We start from the raw sequence: 20132 nt of genomic DNA on the forward strand, positions 1-20132 counted from the left end.
TTCTGTACAGCCAATAATAACCTCCTAATGGCTTCCTGATGTTTGATAGGTATTCCCCTGGAAGTTAGGAATTCCCTTTCTCTCCATATCGCTGTGTGGGCATAGAGGACTAGGTAAGCATACTTAGATTCTGTGTATATATTTGCCCTTTTTCCTCCTCCTAATTCTAGTGCCTGAGTGAGGGCTATTAGTTCTGCCAGCTGAGCACTAGTTGCTGGAGTGAGGGGATTAGTTTTAAGTATTCCATTATCACTGACCACTACATACCTCACTTTTTGAAGTCCTTTTTCTAGAAAGGAACTTCCATCAGTATACAAGTGGAGGTCGGGATCAGTCAAGGGAACCTCTAAAAGGTCCCCTCGAGTGGCATAGGTTTGAGCAATTACTTATTGACAGTTACGTTCTATCTTCATTGTCTGGAAGAAATGTGGCTGGGTTAAGAGTTGCACAAGTGTGCAGTCGCAGCACTGGCCCTTCAAGTAATAGAGCCTGATATTTAAGTAAATGGTTGTCTGACAGCCACAAGTCTCCTTTAGCAGTGAGTATGCCATTCACATCATGGATGTCCACACAGTAAGATCTCTTCCCTGTATTATTTTAACTGCTTCAGATACTAAGTCTGCTACTGCTGCCACTACCTGTAAACCATGAGGCCAACCCTTTGCCACTACATCAGTTTCCTTACTCAGGTATGCCACAGGTTTCAAGCTCATCCCTCGGACCTGTCTAAGGCCTCCTAGAGCTATTCCTGTTTTTTCTGTGACATATAAAGAAAAGTCTTGCCCCATTGGCAAGCTTAACACTGGGGCTTGTGTTAGGGCCTTCTTTAGAGCCTGGAAAGCTGCTTCTGCTTCAGGTGTCCATCTTACTAAATGGGTATTGGATTTCTGAGTTTTCTTAATTAGTGTATATAATGGTCTGGCTATTTCAACATACCTGGGAATCCATATTTGGCAGAAACCTGTTATACCAAGGAACCCTCTTAGTTGCTTTAGGGTGTTGGGATGAGGATAAGCCAGTATAGGCTGGATACATTCCTTACTGGGGGCTCTGGTGCCTTTGGAAGAGTTTGGCTGTGAATATTTAACCTGCTGTGAGCAGAGCTGAGCCTTTGGTTTTGAAACCTTGTAGCCACAGGTAGCGAGGAAATTTAAGAGCGCTTGGGTTGCTTGATGGCACAAGGTTTCTGAAAGGGTGGCTAAAAGCAAATCATCCATGTACCAAAGGACAAGAGTGTCCAGGTTGAGAATTGACTCAAGTCTTGGGCTAATGTCTGGCCAAATAGATGGGGGCTATCTCTGAACCCTTGGCGTAGAACAGTCCAGGTGAATTGAGACGTTGGGTTCAAAGGATCTTCAAAGGCAAACAAGAATTGAGACTCAGGATGTACAGGGATACAGAAAAAAGGCATCCTTAAGGTCCAGGACTGTAAACCACTCTGCGTCCTCTGGTATTTGGGAAAGCAGAGTATAAGGGCTAGGTACAGCTGGGTATAGAGGGAAAACGGCCTCATTGATAACCTTGAGATGTTGCACTAATCTCTACTATCCGTTGGGTTTCTGTACTCCTAAAATTGGAGTATTGCAGGGGCTATTGCATGGTTTTACTAGGCCCTGGGCTTTTAGGTCCTTAACAATCTTTTGGAGTTCTTGTTGGGCCTCCGGTCTAAGGGGGTACTGCCTTTGGGAGGGAAAGGAGGCAGAATCCTTTAGTTTAACTTGAACAGGATGGGCATTCTTTGCTCATCTATATTGTCCTTCTGTTGCCTAGACTTTAGGATTAATTCCTTCCTCAAGCAGGGGACAACCAATGGGTGTTCCTTCTCCCATGTTCAGGTGTATAATGGCCCCTGCTTTTGCTAGAATGTCTCTCCCTAACAAGGGAGTGGGGCTTTCAGGCATAATTAGAAAAGCATGTGAAAAGAGTAAAGCTCCCCAGTCACAGCTTAGTGGCCGGGAGAAGTATCTAGTGACTGGCTGTTCTAGGACCCCTCGGATAGTGACAGATCTGAAGGACGGTTGTCCAGGGCAGGAGAGTAAGACTGAGAAGGCCACACCAGTGTTCAGGAGCCAGTTAACCTCCTGGCCCTCAATGGTCAAGCATACCTGGGGCTCTGTGAGGGTGATGGCATGGGCTGGTGCTTGCCCTGGGCACCCTCAGTCCTGCTGCTGGATCATCTGGTTAGTGGCTTCTGACTCAGAGGGCCTTCATCCCTTGGGGCAGTGGGCCTTCCAGTGATTCCCTTGACATAAGGGGCATGGACAAGGGAACAGCTTACTTCTACTTGGACAATCTTTTTTAAAGTGTCCTTGTAGACTGCACTGGAAGCAAGGCCTACTAGGCATTTGATTTTCCCAGCTTTTCCCTTTTCCAGAGCCTCCAAAGTCCGCTTGCCTGAGGGCCATGACTAAAGTGGTGGCCTTTTTTTTTATCCCATTTGTCCCATTCTGCCTGCTCCTCCTGATCTCTATTATAAAAAACAGAGGTTGCCAAGTTCAATAGGGTTTCTAAGTTTTGCTCCAGGCCTATGGCAAACTTCTGAAGTTTTTTTTCTAATGTCTGCAGCTGACTGAGTGATAAACTTATCCTTTAAGATGAGTTGGCCTTCAGTAGAGTCAGGTGACAGGGAGGTATGCTTCCTCAATGCCCCCTTAGTCTCTCCAGAAAGGCGGTAGGATTTTCTTCCTTTCCCTGTGTTATTAGTGGACTTCACTGTATAATTCATAGGCTTCTTCCTAGTTTTCCTTAGTCCTTCTAGCACGCAAGTTAGCAAATGTCTGCGGCACCAATCTCCATGTTCTGATTCTGTGTCCCAGTGAGGGTCTACACTGGGAACTGCCTGCTGGCCTGTGGGGAATCGTTCTTTTTCCTCTGTTGTCATCCTATCATTGACCTGACTGAGATACCAGAGATTGCCAACTGTCGGGCTGCAGTGATGGCAGCACTTCTCTCATTTGGGGTTAGTGTCTGATTTAGCAGTAACTTTATATCTCTCCATGTCAGATCAAAGGATTGCCCTAACCCTTGTGAAATGTCAATATAGCCATCAGGGTTACCTGAGAATTTACCTAGGTCTATTTTAATTTGCTTGAAGTCTGAGAGGGAAAAAGGTACATGCACTCTGGCTGGGCCGAATTCTCCTCCTCCCACTGCTTAGAGGGGACATAATCAGGGAATATTGGCACTTTTTGGATCATTGTTTACCCCTTTATCTCCTTTTGGACCGTTTGGGTTGATGGGGGGTCTTTATTAGTTGGGGAAGGAGTCGGGGGGGGCACGCTGGGGTAGGGAGGTAGAATGAGGGCTTTCTGTAGGGCATAAATCTCACTTTTTACATAATTGCAAGTTGTCTCTTAATAAAAAGAAAGTTTGTACATATGGCACTTCACTCCATTTGCCTTTTTCCTACAAAAGAGGTCTAGCTGTAAGATGGTGTTATAATTTATACTTCCCTCAGGAGGCCAGGTTTCTCCCCCTTGAAGAGGGTATCGTGGCCAGGCAGTACTGCAGAAGAATATAAGTCATTTCTTTCTTGGCATCTGAGGGTCAAATTGGTCCTAATTATCCAGAATACATCTTAGGGGCATTTTTGCCTTGGGGGAAATGTTTCCCATCTGAAAAAAGAACATAGGGATGCCAGCACCCCTAGTCATTTTCCGATGAGCATTAGTCCTATAGCGTCCTCTATGGTGCTAATGCTTATTCCATTCCAGGGTGTGTAACCACCCATGGACCTCTGCTTATCAAAGTAATTATGCTCACTGATGAAGCAGTCCTGCGTCTGTTTTCCTGCCTCTCTTGACCGCAAAGAAAGGGGTCCGGGCTGCTGGATTCTAGTGGTCATTTACCAGCATGCCCAACATTGCCTTTGCGCTCAGAGGTGAATTCCTTTCCAGGGTGCTTAACCACCCATGGACCTCTGCTTATCAGATTAGTTAGGTTTACTGATGTAGCAGTCCTGCACCTGTTTTCCTGCCTTTCTTGACCACAAAGAAAGGGGTCTGGGCTGCCTGATTCTAGTGGTCCTTTACCAGCATGCCTAACATTGCCTTTGCGCTCAGGGGTGAGTCCTAGAGCTGGGCTGGGTTTCTGAGTATTTCATAACAACCCAGCTGCCCCATCAAGATGCATTCGCATAAACAACAGTTTTTATGCAAATTCGTTTCAGAGAGGGTGTAGCTAACCTTTTGAGTCAGGATTGAGATCATCTTTTGATTCTGTAAGTACTTTAAGGCTTGGCTGAGTGCAAACAGTTCGCACGTTGGAGAAGACCAATTATTAGGCAATTTTTCTAACTCTGCCTCCACAAGAGTCTCCCTATCAATTATTGAATACCCATTGTGGTTTTTTTCCTCAATCACCTAGGAGGAAACATCTATCATCCTGTTCTGAAGGGAGTTCCTCCTAGGTCTGCTGGGATCTTTGTATGGTAATTAAGATTTAAATCCCCTGTTAGGAAACCTGCTGGGTTAAGGGAATTATCAGTGGTTGGAGTTATATTACTTTTTTCTAACATAATAGCCCCATACTTTGGATTTTTGAGTTAGTAAGCTACCTGTTTTCTTTATTTATTTATTTTTTTTTGACTTAGAATAATTCTGAACTGGTGAGGTGTGCTCACAATGAGGTTTCCTCTAAAAGTTACTTTTCTACTTTTAGTAAAGCAGTTGTCACTACTGACTGAATGCATTTGGCCCATCCCTGGGTTACTGGATTAAGGATTTGCTACGCCCTTATTTACACTGACAACAAAGTGGCAATTATCAATTACAGGTTTTAAATTTACCCTGGCTTTTTAAAGGAATAGGGCACACTTTTTTTTTTTTTAACTATTTCTTTTTCTTTCTTTTTCTCTTTGACTCCCTCTTTGTCTCTTTCTCCGTCTCTCTCTTAGCCATTACAAACTTGGGGCTCTGGCAAAGGTAGTGGGGAATGGGTCCCACGTAACTGCCCATGCCGAGAGCTGTGTACCTAAATCAGGAGGGATACCAGGGATAAGACTCCCTGGGTTATAGCCCGGGTGCCTAAGGACACAGCGTAGAGCCTCCTTAGATCCGTTTGGAGGTACAACATGTTAGAGGAAATGAAAGTCTGAACCATTAGTACCTAGGAGGCAGGGATCAGAGGAAGTAGATTCAGAGGTAAGGAGAATTTTGGGGCTACACTTTCAAGAAAGTCGCAGTCGGGGCCCAGGGAGTATGGGTCAGAAGGAAAGGTAGGGGTGCACGCATCGGCGACTGCTGAGTAGAGACTTCTGGCTGCACCATGATCTCAACCAGCTACTGCCGGGAGTTCAGGACAACAGCTTTCTACCTCTAGTTGGCCCTCAGCTTCCCCAAGAAAATTGAAAGTGGAAGCTGGCTCCAGGCAGACCAATGTCCCCAATAGAAGGGTTGGGGGTTGTTAGAAAGCCCTTCCCCAGATAGCCTCACACCTGAGTCTTAAGTCTGGCGGCCACGCTAATTGTTTTTAACTGACTGACAGGTGCCCAGTATATTCCTCCAGTTCTAAGGAAGGATAGGACAGAATAGCAAGTGAAAGTGGTCCAATATTACTCACTGCTTTGGATGTCCCTTCAGGCTCACCAAAATGTAACTGGGGGTCCTTGCTCACAGAGCTCCCAAGATGGTGGCAGGCCACTTCCAAGATGGTAGCAAGCCTCGTGTTCTCTGACCTGTGGCTCTTGGCCTCACAGATTCCAAGGAATGGAATCTTGGGCCATGTGGTGAGTGTTATAGTTCTATTAGAAGCTGTGGGTCATGAAAGAGAACCGTGGAACCCAGTGACTAGTGTTCAGCTCGGTTAGGACGAATGCAGGCAGTTAGCCATGCAGGAACAATAGCAAGCCTTTAGCATGATCAGGAGTAGCAATGGGTGCCTCGCTGGATCAGGAGCACAGCAGGCACCCTGCCAGATCTGGAGGGATGGAAGTCAGCAGTGGGTCTGTGACAGTGGCAAACAGCAGTGGTGGACAGCGAGTGAAAGCTCAGCTCGAGCCATAACAAACACGGACGAGAAGAGTGCAGTTGCAAGATTTAATAGAGTGAAAACAGAGCTCCCATATAAAAGGAGGGGACCCAAAGGAGGTTGCCCAATAATCTACTTTCTTAATTGCAATGTCTTCAGAGAACATTGTTGAACAAGTGGGAAGTATGAAGAAACAAAATATAATTTTTAAAAATGCTGCCACTTATCATTGCTACCTGCTGGTACTTTGTTAAATGAAGCATAGAAATAATAAATAACATTTCTTTCTTAAATTGTAATGAAGAGGGAGGGAGAGAGAGAGAGAGAGAGAGTCACAATGATAATAAGAGAATAGAGAATAAATTGGATGCATTTATGCTGAAATATGCCAGGTGAATGACAGCAGTTGCAAGAATTGGTTCATTCGAGAAGCACTGGCACTTTGATTCTTTCTTTTCCAAGTTATCACTGTGAATTTGGGCCTTGCAAAGCTAGTGATCCTTGTGAGAATGGAGCTGTGCATGGAGAGAAAATGGATTTGGAAATGTTTCCCCTTGAGTTCCAGTGCCAGTGTGCCAGCTTTTCAGGTCCACGCTGTGAGGTCAATGTCAATGAGTGCAGTTCCAGCCCTTGCCTGCACGGGTATTGCTATGACAGTGAGTTTCTTCAGCAGCTGCAATTATTGTAGAGCAGACCAATGTAGACTCTAACATAGTAATAGGAGAGTTTAGGATATAACCATGATTATTTACTGACTTTAGCCTGGCTTGAACATCCAAGTCAATGTCAGTTATCTTCACTAAGTATCCCCAATTTCTGACAAATTCATTTATATTTTTGTGAGTCACAAGTGCAGCAAATGAGGAAATCTAATGAAATATGGCTTTTCCTTTCTAGTGCCAGAATGAACCTTTGAAATTTTATTTGAAATGGTAGAATTTTTAAAAATATTCACCCTTAGGCATGAGAAAGCATGGTTTACAGGATTCAAAATAACATTAGTTTAGCATATTTTATACATATATCACCCCACACACTCATACTTCTTCCTACTGAAATTTATATTCCTAAAAAAATATAAACGAGGAAAAAGACAGGAAGAAAAGAAAGAAAGAGGGAAAAGTAAGATGGAAACATGGATTTTTTTGTGGAAGAACATGCCTAAAATGGGTAATTTTGTTGTGACACAGGAAAATGAATTGACGTCATACACAGAATGTTGCTGGGGCATGAAGAGGAGAAACAGAAATAAACAAAGGTCTAGAAGGGTGTTGCAAAAAACTACCTTATTTGGTTTTGTCTCACCTCCTTTAAAATATATTTCTACATGATCCCTCAGTATATGAGTAAATAGTTAAAATTACACATAAAACCTCATTTCAATAGAAAGTTATGTTATTGTCTTTTTATTTAGAAATAGTAGGATTTAACTCAAATTTTAAATTTGTTTCTTAAAACAAGTGCTGTGCAAATAAAAGCCAATATCAAGGCAATTGAATTTTGTAAATTGGGCAAAGCCGCCCAGATATAAAACAACAGGTAGTGGTGGGGCCCTAGCAAACTGAAATATCTATATAGATACTAATATCACGTTAATTTTCTAACATTGTGCCAGCTAAGCAAAGCAGTTTTGTGGACTATATGCCATATTTTTGCTGCTCTTGATATAAATCACCAAGTTATTATTTTTGTTCCAGAATTTGGCACTGCAAAGCTTGTATTTTAAAATTTCTGAAATTCTCAAATTACCTTGAAATAAGTCAGTATTGTATCATTTCTGAGCTCAAACCCACAGGTGTCTGGTGAGGAATGATACTTAGAAAAGATTCATGTCTTTTTAAAATATCTCATGGCTGAGAGAGAAGTTGGAGATTTTTTTTTTGAAATATATAGGCAGCCCTACTATAATGATTATATATAGACAATTTAAATTTAACTTTTTCACATAGATTAACAATGTATTATAATATATTTAACTCTTAGAAGTTCTTTGTAAATATTTTAATGTATAATGTTTTATAAGACATGAAAATGCAATTTATGTTACTTATAATGCAATACTACCTATTAAAATTTTGCAACCATAATATATTATGGGAAATGTAAAATTTGAATACCTAATATATTAATGTTTCATAATATAATCATTCATAATATATTTTGGACCCCATCTAACGATATTTAGCTACCAGGGAACCAAAATATTTATTAAAATTTATATCACACATGTAGAATGTTATCAGAATGAAACTAAGACACTAGATTCTTCATACTTTCTCTGAAATAAAATGGTTTGGGAAGCTGAACTTCCTGAATTCTAGTTAATAGTGACACAGACAGAAGACAGGGAAATACTGGGTAGAAGAAGATAGTTCCCTGGCAAAGGCCGCACCCTCAAGCCTGGATACCCATGGCCATAAATGAGAACAGGCGTTCCTGTTTTTCCACCCAAAACCTTGCCTTTTGGCTTGCCATGCTCCCTATCCCATACCCATATAAATGCTGAACCCCAGACTCCAGAGTGAACCAGGAGATGAGGAGATAAGACAAGCAGACCAACGGACTATTCGGCAGAGAGAGAGAAGAGGAGGAACATCTGAATACCAAGAGGAGTTCAGGAGTGGTCAGAGAGGAGGTTGGCCACTGTACAGCCCAACTCCAGGGGAAAATTTTCTTCCCACTCCATCCCCCACTTTCACTTCCCCATCCATCCTGCTGAGAGCCACCTCCACCACTCAAGACCTCTCATTCATCCTTCGAGCCCATGTGTGACCCGAATCTTCCAGGAAGCTAGGCAAGAACTCGGGATACAGAAAGCTGTCACACTGGCCCTCTGCCCTTGTGAAAAGGCAGAGGGTCCATTGAGCTGGTTAACCCTTAAAGCCATCTGCAGACAGCAAGGCTAAGAGAGCATTGTAACACTGGGGTTGCAGGTACCCACCCCTAAACACTACCACAGGTCCAGAGCTCAAAGCACTCGCCCTGGCCTCTGCACCTGCCTATCTGCATAGTCCCCCTCCCGCAACGGGTTTCAGCAGCTGCACCAACTGAACAGGCCAGCCACACCCCTATTATATGTCCTGTGAGAGGGGTCAGGGAACTCTACCACGTCAATAGTATTTATTATAGGACTATATATGAGAAATCACTATATATGTGTGTGTTTGTGTATGTGTGAGTCTGTAAATCTCGAACATCATTACATGGTTGTTCACCATTTTGTTGTTACAGGTTTGTTTGTTTTTTAATGGAGTCTCACTCTGTCTCCCAGTGTGGAGTGCAGTGGCACAATCTAGGCTCACTGTAACCTCTGTCTCCCAGGTTCAAGCAATTGTCCTGCCTCAGCCTCCCGAGTAGCTGGGACTACAGGCATGTGCCACCAATCCCGGCTTTTTTTGTATTTTTAGTAGACATGGGGTTTCACCATGTTGATCAGGCTGGTCTTGAACTCCCGACCGCCAATGGTCCGCCCACCTCGGCCTCCCAAAGTGCTGGGATTACAGGTGTGAGCCACATGCTCGGCCTGCTGTTACAGTTTTAAAATACCTCTATATATATTCCACCAAAAAGTGTTGTCACATTTCAAACTTTCATTCAGTACAACCGGTATATATGATGTCTGGTACATACTTAAGTATAAAATGAATAATACATCCAGATTCATAGAAGGCCTATTTAAGAAAATTTGGCCTCAAAATAGTAGTATGAAATATTTATAAACACAGACTAATACCAATGCAGTTGAAATGGGAAAGGTCCTTTGTCCCCCTTGCAGCGTGTGTGACTCGCTTCTTCAATGCCCCATTCCTCTAGCAGAGCATATAGACAGGCAGGATGTGGAGCTCCGACTCCACGGCCGTGGGTAAGGGTGAATGTTTACAGCTCCTGAAGGCCCAGTGGGCGTGTGTTACAGGGTGCTCGTTTAGTTTTGCCCTTTTAGTTTTGCCTTCTATAGGTGGCTTGTGTTAACCTGCTCAATTAGACCCGCTACTTTGTCACAAGGACAGAGGGCTTTCTATATCCAGGATTCTTGCCTCGGTGTACCAGAAGAATCAGATCACACCTGGGCATGGAGAATGAGTGCAAGGTTTTATTGGGTGGAAGTAGCTCTCAGACAATGCGAGCCAGAAGGGAGATGGTTTTCCCTTGGAGTCAGGCTGCTGGGCGGCCTGGGCTCTCCTCTGACTGCCCTGGCAAAACTCCATGTCCTTCTGGGGCTCCAGCATGCCCGTGCTTGTCGGTGCATTCCTCTTCATGTCCAGCCACCTGTGTGTTCATCCTCTGATGTGCACCTCTCAATGTCCAGGTGCCACTGAGTCTTCTTCCCCTGATGTGTTCCTCACTACACGGCCACGTGTGTGTCTGCCTGCTAAGGTCTCCGGGGTTTTTATAGGCACACGATGGGGGCAGGGCGGGCCAGGGTGGTCTTGGGAAATGCAGCATTCTGGCATAAAGGCAGGAGTGCCATCCTCACCTAGGTCCATGGGGGTGGAGCCCTAGCCAGGGACCACGCCCTTCTCTACCCAGCACTTCCCTTCCCCCTTCTGTATCATTTAAAGGGACCACACTCTTCCCATCCCAGCACTTCCATATCACAGTGACTAGATTTTCTGTTAAAAACATCAAGAGCAAGACTATGTGTGTAACATGTCTTTCCTATGAACTGGTTATTGGTTATCACATAGCCCAGTGGTTAACAAATTACATGTGAGAAAAACCCTCTATTTTCTGTTACTTTGTTTTAAATATTTAAATTGTTTCTATCTTCTTTGCAGTATCCGATTTCCCTTTGGTATCCAATTTAGTTCTCTAGGTTCTCTTCTGGCACTTAGTCCATTTATTAGATTTTTATTCCAGAATAAAGTATTAGAAACACATTCCTTGTCTTTATTAATCTATGTTAGAAACACATTTATTGACAATAAAAGCATGCTTTATTTTTTTAACAATCTGTTTCCAGACACTTTGTTTGTTCAGTTACCTTTTGTTGTCCTTTGCCTTTAATGTAATTTATAATTTGTCTTCATAGAACATGTAACATCAATGCTGAAGGTTAATTTGACTCCAGTTGTTTGTTACTTGTCAGTATGCATCCGTATCCAAACTTAAATAATAACCATAAGCGTAATTTTAAATATTGTTATGATTGATGACACTCCACAATGTCTTAATTACATATTGTATAATATGTGGTTTTAATTTGTTAAAATAAAAAATACCATGTGTAACAAAGAAGCACAGACTGACATTTTATCACATTAATTCATTTACAATTACATGCTTATTAATAATTTGTAGTCAATGAGAGGTTAAAAACTAGGTGCTAGATAAAAAAAGAAAGTAAAACAGAAGTAAAATCCTGTCTAAGGAGCTGCCTATTCTTGTGTATTTCACTTGTCTCTTGTTGATATGTATGATTGCCCTGTTCTCCTTAGAGGCCCTAGTTACACATGTTGTACAAAACATGGCTGCAGAAATCCAGAAGCTAGATACATTTATTACAGTGCATTAAAAATGCTGTTGCCACTGAAGACCTAAGCATTTAATGAGAGTAATAGCAAGTACATGCACAGAGGTGTAATGGCAGTATAGATTTCATGGTAAATCTCAGGGATAATGAAGAACTCAGGGACTGACTGCAAGTAGTTATAAATTGGTGCCTGCTCCAAGTGCAATTCATACTGTCACTACTTCCTGGAGATGCTTCAGACACCATTCTGTTTTCATCATTAGTGGTAAAATGAAGAACAAATTGTGATCATTATTTTAAAAAGATTGTGATGAAATGTGAAAGCTCTTTTTAACTAAGGTTTAAGTAGCTCATTATCAACTTTGAGATCACAATGCACTTTAATATATTCTGTCATACATAGAACTTTAACAACTGAACAGTTAAGGTCTTGTTTATTAAACCTAAAACAGCTTGGGAAAATTAAGTGATACAAGAGTAACCTATCTATCATATATATTGTGTACTGCCAAAAACAAGAGAGAGCAAATAAAATTGGATATTTTCATTGTTGCTTTGCAAACTATTACCAAATGTCCATTGTAATTGTTCTTATTTCAACTAACTGAAGTTTTTTTTTTAAGTTAAATAGAACTGAATAAGATGGTTATTTAGAAAATACTGTAGAGGACTATGTAATAGATTATATATAAAAATTCACACTTTGGTTAAAAGTGAAATACATAAACGATTATAGAATTTTAGACTAATTATAATTACCTGTACTAAGGTTAAAAGAATGTCAAGTTTTCTCTTTTCTGTTGTTTCCAGTGGTCGATGGCTTTTCCTGCTTATGCAATCCAGGCTATGTTGGGATAAGATGTGAACAGCACATTGATGACTGCATCCTGAATGCCTGTGAGCACAATTCTACCTGCAAAGTTCTGCATCTCGTTAGTATCCACTGGTCTTTTATATACCTAAATGTAGACTAATATAATTTAATGCCTATGTACAAATAAAGTGAGCTTTTGCTTGTGTGTTAGGTTAGTATATATATATTACATATGCTTACTTCTCAAGGTTAGAAAACAGAAACTCAAGCAAATTTTTTTTTAACTTAAAGGTAGTAAAACATGTTCTATTCTCCACTCTATACAGGTTGGTTTAAATATTATATAACAAATGGTTCACTTACTGGATTCACAACTTGTGGCAATATGGAATTCGTGTAAAATTTCAGAAATTATTCTGAAAGGCACTACTGTGAGTCTTACAGCCACCTGCTTTTATCTAACTCATGGTATTACGTTCACACATATATTTCATTATCATTATCTTACATTGCACTCTGACCTCCATCTCACATTACATATTTCCAGTTTCCTTCACTCATCTGTTGGTGTTGTCCCTTCAGTACATATTCATTTGTCATCGCCTTTGTCACAAGCATGTTCCATTCTGTCTTAAACGATCTGTGACACGGTTGGCAATCGATTTGGGATCCCCTCTGGCTCCTCATTTCTCAGAGAGCCTGACATAAAAATACCTACTCAAGGTGGACTCACTCACTGACTGGCTTCAGAAAATAAACATACAACACAAGTCAATGCTACAATACTAATCCGGGCTTATAGTTTATTACTTAACAACAGAACTGATATTTGCAAGAGGACTATACTTATTGAAGTTAGAAAACAAAGTTTTAAAAGCAAACTTTTGAAAAGTCAAAATATGGTTTCAGCCACCAAATATTTTGACTGTCAGTGCACTGACATTGTTTTTACAATAAAAGGAACATTTGTGGCGAACTGTTTTTTCCCACAAGGATGGCAGAGACCTAAAGGAATAACTGTAACTCGCATTTACATATCCATGACCAGAAACAGAGTTACTCCAGAGGTTGTCTAGCCACTTTTCAAGTATTTGTGGTTGTCTGGATGTTTTGTCTTGGTCCGTGTCACGTGCTTTACCTAAGGCAGTCATGTTAATCACATCCCACTCTTGGGGATTCCTTTAGAAATTGACATGTGACACTATGCATTCTTTCTGAGGAAAGATTTCCTCACCTGCTCTTAGAACGTGAGGAAGAGTATGCGTGACCTCTCCTATACCTTCTAACATCTGGATTAATGTAGTTGCTGTTACCATTTTGAGGCCCTAAAGCAAGATGGGGGGTGTAGTCAATTAGACTATCACTATTAACTACTTAAATAATAATATAATAAACTATTAGTCTATTATTAGTGAGTGCCCTGAAAACAGCAGAGATTAGAGATAAAAGAAATCTGGTCTGTGGTCAACTGTTGAGCTCTTGACTGAACCTCTCAAGTTGCCTGCCCAACCTCTGGACCTAATATATTTGATCCTCATGGCCTCTTGTTTAATATTGCTCAAGTCAGAGTTCCTTTTACTTGCAGGTAAATCATCTAATGTACACATCCATAATGTAATTAAGCTTTATTTTAGGTTGTGATTTTTGGCAGTAACTTCAGCAATAATCTGAGTTTATTACAGAAGAAAGAACCCCATACCTGTAGTCATAAGATTCCGCTTTTAGACCTGACACTGCCACAGATATTCTGTGGGACATTAAGCCAGTCATTTGACAAGTCAAGGCAAGTTACATCTTACCTTATACCAAATAACAGAACTTCCAAGGATATTCTTGTCTCATTTATCTATTTTATGAATTGCCACTAAGAAGCTATTCCAACTAACTTTAGTATCAGTTTCTAATCTTGACTCCTATTTCCAGAAATTGTGGTAATAAGAATATGGGGTGGGGGGAGGGGAAAGCAGAAAGAAGCAAGGTTGAAGAAGAGATAAAGTTCTCATCTTATTAACTGGTTTAAATATATTTTAACATAAGGAGACTATTGAAATTATCTAACTCCTAACTGTAAGTCATATATCAACTTCAAGAACAGAAATGTCATAATACTGCTGATATCCTTCCAAGACATGGTGTTATGGAGACCACAGATTGCTTAAAATATTAAAGCTCAAAGAATTTCATAGCTTTCAGATATTGTGTCTGGGGCCTAAAGACTACCCTCAGGTTTGATAATGTATAAGAAGAACTCAGAAAAACTGTTTTACTTTTTGCTAGGGTTTATTACAATAAAAGTTACAGATGAAAATTAGTGAAGGGAAAGACACATAAGATAAAGTCTAAGAGAAAGCAGGTACAGTCTTCCAGGTGTATTCTCCCATTGGAATTGCATGAAAAGTACTTAAAATAGTTTCTCAGAAACAATGTAGGGCAACATATATAAAGTGTAACCAACCAAGGAAGCTCACATAAACCTTGTTGTCCATGGTTTTCATTGTAGGTCAGTCATGATGACATGAAGCACCTGTGTAACTGACCTTAGCTAGTCAGTCTCCAGCTCCTGCAGGGGCCAAGCTGATACAGCATGGCCCAAAGCCCCAGGCATACATAAAAAGGGTTGAGAGCATAAATCACATCCAATTAGCATAAACTATTTGGCACAGCTCGAGGTCTCCGGTATCAAAGACATTATTATCTGTCAGGATATTCCAAATTCAGAGGTTCTCTCCCAGGAGCCAGTAAAGGGCCGGTCCTTTCAATGGAATATATGTAGGCTTGAGCCCTGAATTTTGAGTTAACACTTTCTTGCTCAAATGTCTTGTTAAATATTGCCTTTTTGTGTATGAATAAATAGTATATTATTGGAAAACAATGCATTCTATAATAATAAAACAAAAATAGTACAAAGATACTAAGTCATATAAAAAGAGCCAAAACTCATATTTTTAAAATAAAGCCTGGAATAGACATAATACATAATTTTTTGAGTTTTATATTTACTTGCTTTTACTAACTCATTGGTGAAAGAAAAAACATAAAATGTGAAGGATTTGAAGTGGAAGAGAAAATTAGAAAGGCACAGAGTTGGATTTTTCTCCAGAATATTTAATAATCTTAAAAAAACAGAAAGATGATTTATTTAATCTATAAAACATTCACATTTGCCTAAAGAGTCACCGACCTGCTTGTTGTATGAGCCGGACCATCCAGATGAACCCAGGCAATCCCACTGACATGTGGCTTTCATCTTCTTTGAACCTGGTATGTGTATAGCTTTAAATTAACATTTTTATATTTACAGCATTTTCTTTTGATTATATTGCATCATCATGATGTTGAATTTAGATGAAAAGCAGAAAATAAGAAGACTTCAAATTCACAGTGGGAAGTGATTTGTAACAATGAGCCAGTTTTCTTCTTTACCTTTCTTTATGGTTCAGTAAATCTAAGAAAACAATAGGAGGAAAAAAAAATCTTTTGAAAGTCTAGCATATAATAAAATACAAATGTTAAGAATGTGTATAGTAAGATATATTCCCTAGTGTAACTTTGTTATGTATCTTTGAGAATAACTATTTCTTGTGGTTATTTAAATATATATGATCAAATTAATCTAGTATTTCCCTTCTCATTTTAGTTTCGTTTTTCTCTGTATCTTACATGAATAATGAATGCTTATTTTTGATAACAGTAGGGGAAACAAAAATAGTGCGGTAGAACTAATGTGGAAGGAACAACTCTGCAATATATAAATATATATATATATAAATATCACACACATCGCACACACACACATATACTACAGGTTTAACTTTTCCCCCAAACATTCAGATGCAAAAAACAAACTGAATTTATATGTCTTCTAAAAAAAAAAATAAAACTACCTTTACTTTCATCCACCATATGCTTGAAAATCCATGTCAATTATTTTTTTTTCATGATTTCATTTTTTTAAATTATACTTTAAGTTTTAGGGTACATGTGCACAACGTGCAGGTTACTTACATACGTATACATGTGCCATGTTGGTGTGCTGCACCCATTAACTCGTCATTTAACATTAGGTATATCTCCTAATGCTATCCCTCCCCCCTCCCCCTACCCCACAAGAGACCTGTTGTGTGATGTTCCCCTTCCTGTGTCCATGTGTTCTCATTGTTCAATTCCCACCTACGAGTGAAAACATGCAGTGTTTGGTTTTTTCGTCCTTGCGATAGTTTGCTGAGAATGATGGTTTCCAGCTTCATCCATGTCCCTACAAAGGAAGTGAACTCATCATTTTTTATGGCTGCATAGTATTCCATGGTGTATACATACCATTTGACCCAGCCATCCCATTACTGGGTATATACCCAAAGGATTATAAATCTTGCTGCTATAAAGATACATGCACACGTATGTTTATTGCGGCACTACTCACAATAGCAAAGACTTGGAACCAACCCAAATGTCCAACAATGATAGACTGGATTAAGAAAATGTGGCACATGTCAATTATTTGACAGTTGCCCATTTCCTTCCCTTGGGATTTGAGTAAACGCTGGAGGTGGATCAATCCAGAATTAATGGGGAACAGCCGTTGCTATACAGTTCATCTTGGCTCCTAATAAAATGCCTATATGGTACTTCCATGCTCCTTTCAAAAATATGTTAATCTGTGAAGTGGTTTCAATCCTTGCATACCAAATGTGGCTCCAGGGACCTTCTCTGTACCCTTGCCTTCAAGGGCATGATGCTTAGCTAATCAATGGTCAGGTCCCAGTTGTCCCTTCAGTATACCAAGTTGGAACCACAAAAACCTCTAGGTTCTCTTCTCTCTCCAGGAATACAAATTCCCCATCAGTGCGGAATCAATCCAACTGCTCTCTGTCCAAATACTAAAGCCTTCATTTCTTTCATCTCCTCCTTCTCTATAAAGATTTGCTTAATCACATTTGTTGGAAATTAACAGAGAATCTGACTCATATCAGAGCTTCAGAGTTCCAGAATTCTCAACACACAAATAGCCATCTAAATATGCCTAGAGAAAGGAAAAATTCGATTTTTGTAACAAAAAGAGAGACAAAAGCAAATTTAGTTCTCATTAATTTCTCAGATACTTTGGCGTGTGACAAAATCCATCCTGAAACATCTTAGCTCTTATATATAGCCTTTAAATGGATATATTTTGTATTAATATTGCTTTTAAGTAATGGTTTCTATGGAATTTAGTCTAAAATGTTAAACCTCTAAGAATAAATATTTTATTAACTATTTTTTATTTGTATTAGATTAAACATCTTGTAAGCTTAGAGAACTTAAAAGAGCAGAGACACCATTTGAAAATTGTCTAGCTTTGACATGAATTTGTTCTATGATTCACAACTAGCCAATTTATTAGAATCATAAAATGAAAACTTTTTATAGTATTCATACAAATTTACTATATACTGATTTATTTTATTAAAGACTATATACCTTTTTATTTTAGTGTCAAAATATGCATAAGCAAATACCTATTATTAGACATTTTAATTTGTTTATCAGTTTCTTCCATAAAATGTAGGAGCTGGACTCAATTGTTCTAAAACAGGGAGTTGCTTTTGAAAAGACACATGGTTACATGCTTAAAATTCTGATTCAGATGATGGGTCCAGGCATCTAGATAATTTATAATGCCTTGTGATTTTGATGTGTACTTCTATTTGAAAATCATTGAACTGGTTATCTAGATAGCACTCTCTAGCTCTAAATTCCTGTGATATTCTGAGTAAAGCACAGAGATTTCTATTTCATATGTATTGATAATTCACAATTTATTTAGTACCTTAAAAAAGAAATAATGGATGATCTGAAAAATCTGGAAAATGATAAAACTGATTCATCCTGTTTTATTCATGCTGTTTTTAGCAGCATATTTCATAGCATCTTTCTTTCATAAGTACTATTTTCTTATGGATTCCTCCATCTGTTTTAATGCTTTTGTTTTTAAGACAAACGGAATAAAATTGATTTATTCTATTCCAATCCTTTTGTGAGAGAGATAATAATATATGGTTTTCTCCTCACTATTGTAATAACTTAGTGAAGTGTTAGTCTCACTATGTATTGGCATTTACTAATCAGAAAATCCATACATGAAATTATAGCTTCTCTCAGAGGCTGGATATAATGTTTCAAATCATTATGAGCATATTAAAAAATAATCAATCACTGATGGATTATAATGATATCCAAAAGGTTCACTTAAATCTGTTATTAAATCTCTTGTTGCAACATCATCAGTAGTTATTATGTAGCCAAAACTTGAACTAAACCTTGATGTATTAGCTAACTTTGAAACCTATTGTTAAAAGAGGCACTGCAGTGACTAGGTAACACAAAATAAAGTTTTTTCGTCATGCCCATTTTAAACAGCCTTCTGTGTTTACATAGAATAAAATCTGCCTACAATTTATTACTCAGATCTCTACTTTTTATTATACCAATCTTCCCTTTAAGAATTTATTGAGCATAATTTAATGTTACATTTATAACTATGGTTAACTATGATAGAGGTCAGCTTTCTATCATTTCTACAATAAACTAGATTATGGAATTCTTTTCCCTGTATGATCTAAGACTAAAATAGAACTTAAATTCACTCATCTGATGACCTGTATAGTTATCTTAATATGTTCCCCCTCAATTGTCAGTTTTAACCATAGTTATTATGCCTATCTGAAGCAACTTCATTTCTTCCCTTTTAAACTATTGTTTTGAACCTATGATGGCTCTGAAACTGATTAAATTTATCAGGATTACATGCAAAATAAAAGCAAACAGAACCTGAGAAAAAGACTTGTTGATTCACCTGAGTAAACAAGTATGTGAGCTTTAATGCTTTGGACTTCAGAAACCTCCTCTGGAAGCTGAAACATATTTTCCCTTCTTTCTTATTCCAAGATGCATTACAGAGAAGAGAGGTTTACAGATGGCTGAATTTTGAGGTTTAAGAAATCCATGAAGCAGTATTGAACTTCATAAATAATATGTGAGCACATAACAGATCACTGAGAGGAATTTTCCATTTTCAGATTTTCTAACAAAAGTCAGCACTTTCCAGAAATTATCTAGCTTAAAAAATGATTTAGAACTGATTGAATAGCATTTCCATTTCTAATATTAGCCAAGTGCATTAAAAAATAAATTTATTTTAAAAGAATTATGAGACAAATTAAGCTTATTTCAAAACAAACACTGCACTTTACCATTATTATTTGTGATATTTACATAATTATAAATGGGACTCATCTCTGAGCTTCCCAATTTATTTCTGAGAAATCAATCAATAGTTACATTCTACAGGAATTCCACTTTTGTTCCTAGAAAACACTTTATATGACATTTAGATAGATACCATTTTAAATTAATTGACCATATAAAAATTGGTTCTAAAAACCACTATGTTGTGTACATTGTGTTCATATCATGCATTTAAGGGGATCATAGAGAAATAAAATCACACTTTTTCAGAACAGATTGATTTTAGCAATTTATTAACTTAATAGCCTCAGTAAATAACTGCATTGTGTTCTAAGTCCCTGTTAATTTCTAACCACCTCATTTGTCTGTAGGAAGTTTATTAAAAGTAAAAAGTAAATAGGAAATTTAGGATTTGGGAGTTGATAGATACATGTGTAAACAAGCATATGTGCAAGTATGCATGTACATTTGTGTGTACCTACACAAATAGAGAATATGCATATCTCTGTTTTTTAGTCTTCTGCCAACCATCCTATGATAGAGCTTAACACCTTTCTAAAATCAAGTTCTTGAGCTGAAACCAGTTACTTCCTACAATAAACCTATCTTGGTTATAGTGTGTGTGTGAGTGTGTGTGTGTGTGTGTGTGTGTATGAA

The 20132-nt window shown here is 38.8% G+C and overlaps 1 protein-coding gene across 2 annotated transcripts in view; it reads left to right on the top strand.

Moving 5' to 3' along the window:
* The window catches only part of EYS (eyes shut homolog), a 2056951-nt gene that overhangs the window by 706832 nt on the left and 1329987 nt on the right, over window positions 1–20132 (top strand). For both annotated transcript variants that reach the window (XM_032154320.2, XM_032154329.2), the window contains exon 14: window positions 12248–12369. In XM_032154320.2, the coding sequence (XP_032010211.1) occupies window positions 12248–12369 (122 nt within the window). The remainder of the gene's footprint in view (window positions 1–12247; window positions 12370–20132) is intronic.

Source organism: Hylobates moloch, unplaced genomic scaffold (assembly GCF_009828535.3).
Source record: "Hylobates moloch isolate HMO894 unplaced genomic scaffold, HMol_V3 SCAFFOLD_2, whole genome shotgun sequence".
Classification (NCBI taxonomy): Eukaryota; Metazoa; Chordata; class Mammalia; order Primates; family Hylobatidae; genus Hylobates; species Hylobates moloch.